Source organism: Equus przewalskii, chromosome 1 (assembly GCF_037783145.1).
Source record: "Equus przewalskii isolate Varuska chromosome 1, EquPr2, whole genome shotgun sequence".
NCBI classification, from domain to species: domain Eukaryota; kingdom Metazoa; phylum Chordata; class Mammalia; order Perissodactyla; family Equidae; genus Equus; species Equus przewalskii.
The window spans coordinates 144,372,114-144,382,519 of NC_091831.1; the positions used below are offsets into that span (position 1 = coordinate 144,372,114).

Here is a 10,406-nt window from a genome sequence, read left to right on the forward strand (position 1 = left end):
ATCTTTGGCCAGGTGTCTACATAGGTTGGCGTCAAGGTGGGGTACATTTACCTATGGGTGTGCTCCAGCAAAGGTTTATCACTGGGGCGTTGTGAACTAAGGTGGAGCCATCACCAGAAGAGCTATGTGTGAATTTCAAACAGGCAATGTTCCCACTCAGGGAAGAATATAATTTTAAACACATTAAGAGTGTTCTACTTTATAGCGATAATCATTTTTTAAAAAGAGAGAAGGGAACACTTATTGAACAACTAGTACATGTCAAACACCACGTTAACTACTTTATTATCTCACATAATCTTCACAACTAACCCAAGCAGGTACAAATTAACCCAATTTTATAGATGAGGAACCTGAGGTTTGTCCAAAGCGACACAGGTACTAAGTGGCAGAGAGGTCTGATTTCAGAGCATGTAATTTCATTCTCTACCAGAAAGTCCCAACTAAGATGTGAGAGAATTTCCCCAAGAAAATAAAAAACGATGGCGAATGAGTATTTAATTAGACCTCACTCCAGTCTTTAGCGATATGGAACAGGATTTTAAGTTTTTTATTCAGAAAGCTTCCTTCACATCTTGTTTCTCATGTGAGAGAATTATAGATGTTGGCGTAAGGCTCACGGCCATAAAGCTGAAAGGACTCCAGGCTTTGGTTTAATTGCCAACTGGAACAACTCCTGACAGGGTAGAGCTCCCCTCTCTAGGCTCCAGGACGCATCTCCCGGTCCTCCTTCCCTAACCATTTCTCCCCATCCCCATCAGGGACCAGACCCTCTTCCCCTGCCCATGTCTTTCATGACGATGTCCCTCTCTGCTCAGTCTTCATGTCACTTTACATGCCCTCTCCCCTCTGCCCCCAGTAGGCAATCTCATCCACGCCCTTGGTTTTACCACCCCACAAACTGTCTCCAGCTCACGCCCCGTTGCAGCTCTCTAGAAGTAATTTACATAGATAGCTCCCTGGCTCCCAACAGGATTCCAAGGCCTAACTCATTTTCTTCCTTATCTGCCCCTCCCTTGAACATTCTATTTTTTTGCTCCTATATTTTCCGTCTTGGCACCACCACGCACCCAGCTACTCTCAGGTGAGAAATTTGGAGTCATTTTGGATATCCCTCAGCTACATCCAATGAGCCTTGAGGTCTTCTCGTCATTTGCTCTCCAATGCAGCCTCTTTTTTTCATTCCCTCCACCACTGCCTTGGTTGGTTATGGCCTTACTGTCTGTACCCTGGGCCACTGGCAGCAGCTGGTCTCTGGCCTCCAACCAAAGTCCCTTCCAATGCGCACCCCCCACCTCTCGTTGCTATAGCCCATACTCCATTAAGTAAACTGTATTCTCTCTTTCCCCAACTTAAAACCCTTTTCTGGTTCCTTTGTACCTGCAGGATAATAGCATAAAAGGTCCTACGTATTCCACCTATCCTGCTTTATAGTCCAATATTAAATTCCATGTGTTATACTACTCCAAGTTTCCAGAAAGTATGTTATTTTGACCCCTTATGCCTTGGTCAATACGCACCTCTACTTCAATTGCCCTGCTGACTTCTCACTACTGGTTTTTCAAGAAACTAGACTGATTAGTCTTTCAGAATCCATCTTCTTGGGAAAACTTTCCTTTGTACCATGTGCTTCTTTCTATCCTGGCTTTATTGTCACTGTATTGCTTTGATTTGTTCCTAAGTGTGTCTCCCTTTCCTATGTCAGATCCTTGAGGCCAGCACAATGCCCTCCACATAATGAATGCTCAGTAATCGTACAACTTCTTAAATATTTAAATTATACGAGAATGTCATTTTGATATCTCACATTAAAAAAGGTCAAAGTCCACATCAAAGAGAATCTTATCCAGATCAAATTCTGTAGAGACAGCAGTTTGAAACAAGCTCCTCTGCAGTCGTTCTCATGACCCAATATTTATCGAGGACTCAGGGCAACAAGTGGACTTTGGATTGGATTCTGGACCTAAAACCACAGCTATAAAGGACATTACAAGGAGAGAAAATAGAAACGGATTGTATGTTAGGTGATACTATTGTACTAATGCTAATTTTCTTAGGGAGGATACTGTATTACAGTCAGCTAGAATGTCCTTCCTCTTAGGCATGAAAAGCTTTACGACATCTGCAACTCATTTTCAAAGACTCTGTTTTAAAAGAGCATAATATACAGAAAGATATAGCAAAGGTGGCAAAATGTTAATTTATAAAAAGCGTGAGTGTTCTTTGTACTAATTTTTCAACTTCTCTGCATATTTGAAGATTTGTGAAATAAGACATTGGGGGAAAATGCTAAGAACACAACCAAAAATGAAATCAATAAATCTTTTGAAATGTAATTGTCAATATGACTCTTGGCCTTTCTCCCTCCCAAACCTGCTGCCTGCTCCCTTCCATGGCCGCGTTCACCCTTAAAGCCACCGCATTTCAATGAAGCTTGTGTTTTAAAGTTGAAAGGCATGGTCACCCCTCATAAAACACTCTACAATTTGCTCTCCTCATTGGCCAACTATCACAAGGCCGTTTAGTTTTATTTTCCTAAATGGTATCACATTGCACTTTAGAAGTTTAAGCAAATAAAATTGTGCTTCCTAATTGGTACATGTACTTCCTTGAGATGAAACATGAGAAATTTTCAATCTGAGGAAACTTGAGGCCACAAGGAAGCAGCAGAGGTTGGCGGAAATAGTCTTGCTTTAATCCTTTCAGAATTGCCGAGTCTCTAGCAGGAGCTAGTTATTTTTATTGCCTTGACGGTGATAAGAATTTAGACCTTCTCTTAAATTTTTATTACATTTAAACAGAAATTAAGAAAAAAGCATCTATCACCTTTATTTAAAAGAGTTAATAAACCTAGGTATATACCCAAGAGAACTGAAAATATATGGCTGCACTAAATCTTGTACCTGGCTGTTCATGACAGCATGATCCATAATGGCCCAAAAGTGGGAAGAATCCAAATGTCCACCAACCGATGGATAAATAAAATGCATCCATCCATACAATGGACTATTAGTCATAAAAAGGAATGATATACTGATAGAAGGCATAACATGGATGAATCTTGAAAACATTATGCTAAGTGAAAGGAATCAGACACAGAGGCCACATAATGTATGATTCCATTTATATGAAATATCCAGAACAGGCAAATCCATAAAGACAAAATTCATCAGTGTTTGCCTGGGGCTGGAAGCAGAGGGGTCAGGAATGGCAGAATGAATGCTATGGTTACAGGGTTCTTTTTGGGGTGATGAAAACGTTCTGGAATTAGATGGTGGAGACAGTTGAAAAACATCATGAATATACTGAAAACCATAGAATTGTGCACTTTAAATGGATGAATACTATGGTATGTGAATTATATCTCAATTTTTTTTAAAGTTAATGAAAAGCAATTTTCTACTTGGTCCTATTTTCAAGAACAGTCAAGGAGGGAAACCCAGAGGAATGCTGGGTTTGATTGCACCTTCAGTCTCCGAGTCATCACTGGCCAGAGAGAAGAGGTGCCCCAGACTCCTCCCCTCCCCAACCCTCACAGGAGCACCATTGTCAGCCTTGGCATCTTTAGGGCCAATCTCAGCACGCCCCACCTTCCTATTCACCACCAGAATCCCAGCACGTCCTCCAGGACCCATCCTTATGCAATCTCATACCCCATCTCTTCTTCATTTTCCTCACTGAACTTATTACCATCTTTTCTTCATCTCCCTCCAGAATTCAGTTTTATTCATTACTTTATCTCATCTGCACAAAAACAGTCCCCCAGCTAACAGTTGGTGCTCAATAAATTTCTGGTGAATGAATAAACTTGGAAGAAAAGTTTACACAGAAATTTGCACTGGATATTATTTAAAAGATGAAGCTCCATGCTTCAAAATGTGTTTCTCTCCCATAAAAAAAGACTTTCTCCTCCATTTAAATATGTATCTAATCTTTAAGAAATCTTGCACAAATGGTATTTTATTACAGACAATCTAATTTACAAATCTTTATACATTTCAAGGAAAACAGTCAGGCATCATAAACATAAAAATTTCAGTATGCAAAATTCAAACTTACAACAAGAAAATAAACATAGAAACTTATTTTTGGACTACGTGGTTATCACTGCACTATCTTTAAAATTCCTTATCCAGAGTCCGAAAAAGTAGGCAAGCCCTAAAAATGTAGCAGAAGCATTTCCGCACACTGGTACCCATAATCTAGTTTGTGCAGAAGTGTTTCCACTAGATTCATAGAGTACTCTTGGGAAGAAAGGGGCGAGGGCTGGTCATTTGGTTGCCCTTCGGACCTTCTGCAACTCTTCAATGGGCTTCCATTCTTGGTTGATTGTTATAAGCTTTAAAAAAAAAGGAAAATAAAAATGTTTTGCTAGGATCTGTCCTTCCTCCTCTCGTCCCCTTTTGGGATCTGTCCACACTCCCCTCTGAAGAAAGCACCACCACAGCATTTGTAGTCAAAGAATCACCTCTTCCCATCTCTAAAACATGCACAAAACAGTAACACAGGTTGGCTTCTATCCCTCTATCCCTCTAAAGAGCCCTGGGGTTCCTAATTGTTATAGGATCAGAGAGAAGGGTATTATACATTCACCTCACTTTCACTTAACAAGTTCTAAATTTTTAAACTTCCCAAGGCTTTATATGACCTATAAGTTCAAAAAAGTGCATCAGCTCCTTATGAGTGGATGGATAATGCTCCTAGCGTGGGGCTTGGCACACAGTAGGCTCTTGATAAAATTTCTTCATTGTAATTACTCAGTGAAGGTACAAGGGATCTAAGTCATACATAAGGGAAAGGTAGAGAGCTGTGGACAGTCCTTGACTTTCAAAGGACTCATATGCAGAGATTCTCATTTATCCTCACAAGTTCTCTATCACCCCAGGACCTAGGAGATGTAGGTGGTTTCAAAGATCCTAAACATCCTTCACTAAGTCAAACTGTGTTATTACAAAGTTTTGTTAAAAAAAAAACCAAAACATATAGGGGTCAGCCCTGTGGCTGAGTGGTTGGGTTTGCACACTTCACTTCGGCAGCCCAGGGTTGGCCGGTTCAGATCCTGGGCACAGACCTGCACATCACTCACCAAGCCATGCTGTGGTGGCATCCCACATAAAAGAGCTAGAATGACGTACAACTAGGATATACAACTGTGTGCTGGGGCTTTGGGGAGAAAAAGAAAAAAAAAAGAGGAAGATTGGCAACAGATATTAGCTCAGGGCCAATCTTCCTCACCAAAAAAAGTATACTTAAAAAAAATATATATATCTTTCCTGACAGACCTAAGTAGTATTCATTCCAACAGAGTAAATATTTCTTACTTCCAAAATATTTAAAATGTGAAAAATCTTGGCACTACTCTTAGAAGAATGAGTAGATATTAGCTAATTTTGCTTAAAGAGAATGTCATTCCTGTTTTCAGGAACTCCTGTTATTTATCACAATAGACCTTATATTAACTTTAGATAAATAAAGCATAAAAATGAGATAATGTATTATAATAATGATAAAAGTTAATATTTGATTGCTTACTATGGGCGAGGCACTGTACTAATGGGCTCTATGTGTTTTATCCTCTTTAACCCTCTTAATTCTGAGGTAGAGCCTTATTATTGGGCCCATTTTATACATTCTGCGAGTCTCAGGGCAAATTGTCTAACATCACCTGTGAATGATGGAACAAGGACTTGCACTAGATCTCTCAAACTCCATAGCACCCTCTCTAACACTCACCAGCACCCTAAAAGTGAAAGGTATTACATCTATTTTGCTGACAAGGGTGCTAAGGCTTGAGCTAACTGTAAATCACTTTCAAATTTAGCAATACCTTTGTAGGTACACTAGGATCCACAGTTTCCCAAGGTTCTGGATTTCTTTTTCGATCAATGCTAAAAATAAAAGAAAGCTGATTAAACAAAGTCAGCGAATTTAAACCAACTCTGATCTTGGGTCTATACACACGCCAGGGACAGACCCAGACTGCCTACCCAGGCATTCATCCATTAACTGAAATTGAGGGAAGATTCCTATCAATCTGCGCTCAAGGAGCTTCACGGTTTGGCTCAAACATTGAGGATCAACACCTCTACAGGTAGGAGGTCAGATTCCCTTCATTGGGCCACACTGGAGAATGTTCCCATAAGATGAGTAGCAACGAGGGTGGAAGCGCCAGGATAAGAACAAGCAAAAGTGTTCTTGCCCTGGTTTCTGGCACCAGCAGAAGGGCTGGACTTGAAGGCTGTAAGGTGGTGAAATGCAGGGCACGAGGTCCCTCTGTCAGAGGCGAGTTTTACTGGCCTTTCCAGCCCTGCGCCAGGCCCAGATCAGTTTCAAGTCTTTGTCTTGCTCATATTCCAGGATGTGTGGTATTTTACCTTCCTATATCCAGAGCTGAGATTGGGTTCATTGCCGACAACTGAATCTATAAACTCTACCGAATTAGGAAAGACCTTTCTAACAAATTGAAATGTAAAAATTTCTTTAAAATAACGATTTAATTTTGATGATGTATATCCCAAAATACCATTTAAGAACTTTAAATTTCAAAACTTAAAAAGAAAAAAAATCAAACTACGCTGCAGGAGAAGAGGAGGAGGGTCAATGGATGAAAGGATATTTAGATACAGGAAACAAACTAATTTTATTCATAGCATAATTTAAGTCTTTTGATACCAGGATGTTTTCTAGTCCAAGTTCACAATTTAACATTCTTATCCTGGGGAGAAAAACCAGGAAACTGATACCATGCATTTCCTAACCCGAAGGTCAACCTAACACTGCCACAAGCGTTTTTATAAATGGTGCCTACTTACATCACATCGGTTTTTCGAAGGGAATATAGAGCAAAAGACGTAGCTCCAGTCGCCGCCACGGTCATGAACGCCACCAAAGGAATAAGCTAACAGAGAACAGGTGGAGAGTAAATATTCCGATGTTTCAACGTGAACTACAACAGAATTGCTATATACCATTGTACACTTTCTTCAAAATTTGCACCCTCTGTTCATCTTTTAAAATTAATATTTTCAGTCGAGATTTTCAACTGCTTTAGAAACTTACCTCCTTCTTTTTCCTCAGGAGTTGGAAAAAGTTCATGATGACTTCAGTGTCGAATGCCAAATCTAGAATTAAAAAGTCCAAGATATTGATCAAAACTTCAGCCCCTAGGACCCAACCTGGGAGGCGTCGACCCATCCAGCGTTCTCCAAAGCCGAGCCTCGGGCCGGCTCGCCGGCGCCTGCGCCCGCGGGCAGCTCACCTGGGGGACGGGCGGGGCGCCGCGCAGGCGAAGCTAACGCCCAGAGCCGAGCGCGCCTCGGCCTCGGCGCCTTATATCCCAACCACAACCGCTCCGGAAGCGCCGGCCCGGGCGTTCGGGTCACGCGGGCGGGCAGGGGGCGTACGGGACCTGCCTGACTCGCTTTCCCCGCTCGGCGCCGGCTCCCGGGCGCCCCCTGCAGGCCGCCGTGTCCACAGACGCTGTGCAGCCGAACGCGGGCGCCGGCGCCCCCTGCCGCTCGCCCGGGTTCTAACCCGCCGCCCCGCGCGAGCCCGGGCTGGGCGTGGGCGCTCCGGGTGGTTCCCGGCCAGCCCCGGCGCCTGCAAGGGTCGGGTACTGGGAACAAGAGGTGAAAACCAACCCCTCTAAAAGGGGATCCGGAAAAGAAGCCGCCGAGCCAGGGGTCCTAGGGGAGGCTCCCAGGTGCAGGCAGGTAAATGAGAATTAAATCTAATGACGTTAAAAGCTGCAAAACGTGATGTAGCGCACATATGGTGATAAGTGAAGTTAAATTGTAAAGTGCTTTCAGAATAACTCCCATGGTATCCTGATTTTTCCCGTTGAAAAAAGTCAGGGGGTTAGGGGAGAAGAAATAAAAAGAATCAGCTTGAAAGACTTCCGAGAGAAGATCTATCTCTGAGACGACCCCGACGGCTGGCTTCGTCTTGAGGTCCCCTTTTAACTCGCCCCTTAGCTAGCAGCCTGGCCTTGCACAGAGCATGCAGGCGGCTGCAAAACCACGGAAATAAGGAGAACAACAATTCCATTAAATCAGCGGCTGTGTGCCAGACACTGTGCTGGAATCTTCTCCACATTTTTGCAAGGTATGTTATTTAGGCTCAGAGATGCTCTAGTCACATAGCCAGTAAGAGGCAGAGATGTAATCAGAACCCAGGTTTGTCTGGCATCGACATCACTATTCTTTCTGCTCCCTGCTCTTAGCTACTGCAGTTAAGACAAGAGCGCAAGCTCAGTTGTTTAAAAACAACTATTTTTAAACTATCTGAAGTCCAAGCTATGAGTTAACGTTAAAACAGAAACATCTTAATGTTCCGTGGAAAGGGCCAGACCCAGCTCTGTTTCAACCTCATTTAATTCTAGACAAGGGCTCTGCATTCAAACAGACCTGAGTTCAGAGCCCACCCCTGCCACACTTTACTACCAGACTGATTTCGAGGAAACTACTTCACCTTTATGAGTCTCAGTTTATATATCTGTCAGATGGGACAAACCTAGCTCAGGAGGGAATTGGAAAAAACGTATGTAAAGCACGTGGCACTCTGCCTTGCCTGTAGTAGGCACTCAACAAATAGTAATTATGGTTTGAAAAGATTTGTTTTATATGAAGCGGATCATAAATGTAGCTTCCTGCCCACTCATTATGACAGGGGTTCTTAATGTGTGACCCCAGAGCGGTAACTGGAGACATTTCTAAAGCTACTTTTGTCAGAAAGTTCTTTAAAAACAAAACCCCTCATTTTGTTAATTAAAGATAATTTTTCTGGGAAGGAAGAGTGGAAGGAAGAAATCTTATAAGAAATTAAAATGTGTAGCCCCTGCCTGGTAAGGACCTCAAACTCAGAGCCCTACTTGACCAATGTCATTTCTTTTCAAGATGCAGTACTGTTTTCTAGTACTCTAGGCATTTTTCCGGGAGTGGGGACACAGTAAATTTAAAAGATTAATGACACAAGTCTTTTACTTCAGGGTTCTTACAAGTTAGTGCCCACAAGTAACAACCCCTCCACAGATAATTCATTCTAAGGAGGTCTGAGAAAATTTATAAAAGATGAGGGTATTTATTTGAATGTACAAATAGACAAACCAACTGTAAGAGACATTTATTAGGCCAGGTATGAAATAATATTAAAGAGTATTGTTAATTTTGTTAGCTATGATAAATGGTATTATGGTTATGCTGAAAAGAAAACCTTAAGAGATTGCATATGGAGATAGTTAAGGAAGAAATATGATGTCTGGGATTTACTTTAAAATACTTCAGTTAATGAAAACAAATGAAGCAAACAGCAAAATAATTATTCAATCTAGGTGATAGGTATGTGGGAGTTTATTATTCTATTTTTATGCATGTTTGAAAATGTTCAGAATAAAATGTTTTAAAAACTCACAGAGTAGGAGCCAGCCTCGTGGTGCAGCGATTAAGTGAGCATGTTCTGCTTCTCCGCGGCCCAAGGTTCGCTGGTTACCAACCCGCGTGCAGACATGGCACCGCTTGGCAAAAGCCATGCTGTGGCAGGCGTAGAGGAAGATGGGCATGCATGTTAGCTCAGGGCCAGTCTTCCTTAGCAAAAAGAGGAGGATTGGCAGTAGTTAGCTCAGGGCTAATCTTCCTCAAAAAAAAAAAATTCACAGAGTATACAGTTAGATATGATGTGCCCATATAACCTTTAAGATCTGCGTATTTCTATTTGCAGCAATAAGAATTAGACCCAGAAAGCCACTTTCCCGTCTTTCAGTTAATGTCCAGGTTTACTGAGCTTGTGGGAGACGCGAGGTCCACGTGTAGTTTGGGCTTTCCCAGGGTGACTAGCAGGCACAGTTCCCACTCTTCAAACCCTGGCGGCCCCCAAAGGAACCAACTCAGGACACTCACCAGCATCATCCTCTGTGGCTGCTTCAAAGCCAATAATCCCTTAGGGGAGCTTCCCTGCCCCACCCCAATTGCCAGAAACGTCTAGAACTTTCTCTAGCTGCCAAAACCCAGGCTTGCAGGAGCATGGAGCCATGGCTGCTTGGTTTCTACTCCAGGAATTTAAATTTAGATTTTAATTGGCCCAGCTCAGGTTTTATAATGAAAATAGCATATTCTTTTATGAAATATTTTTTGTTGAAAATTCTTTCTGCCCATCCTTCAGTGGCCGCCTAGTTATCAGGTTTAGCAAATCCTGGATTTGTTAAATTTTGGAAGGTCCATATGGTTTAAGGCTGTTAATGTGGCTCAGAAAGGAGCTTGAGCTCAATGTAGGGAAAACTGTTCACACTGCCCAGGTGCTTAGAAGCTGAAATGTTTTAATTTTCTCGCTGATTAAGAACACAGCTTTTGGAAGTTGCCCAGAGCCATCCTTAAATCACATTACAACTGAGTCAAAGAAAACCTTGATCTGCC

The 10,406-nt window shown here is 42.1% G+C and overlaps 1 protein-coding gene across 1 annotated transcript; it reads right to left on the reverse strand.

The window, feature by feature from the left end:
- Positions 1-3,107: 3,107 nt before the first annotated feature.
- On the reverse strand, positions 3,108-7,516 carry C1H15orf48 (chromosome 1 C15orf48 homolog). The gene is made up of 5 exons (XM_008524839.2): positions 7,259-7,516; positions 7,060-7,121; positions 6,813-6,898; positions 5,828-5,888; positions 3,108-4,339 (listed from the first exon to the last, which is right to left on the reverse strand). The coding sequence occupies exons 2-5, from the start codon at positions 7,093-7,095 to the stop codon at positions 4,271-4,273; spliced, it is 252 nt and encodes an 83-aa protein (XP_008523061.1). The 5' UTR covers positions 7,096-7,121; positions 7,259-7,516; the 3' UTR covers positions 3,108-4,270.
- Positions 7,517-10,406: the final 2,890 nt, after the last annotated feature.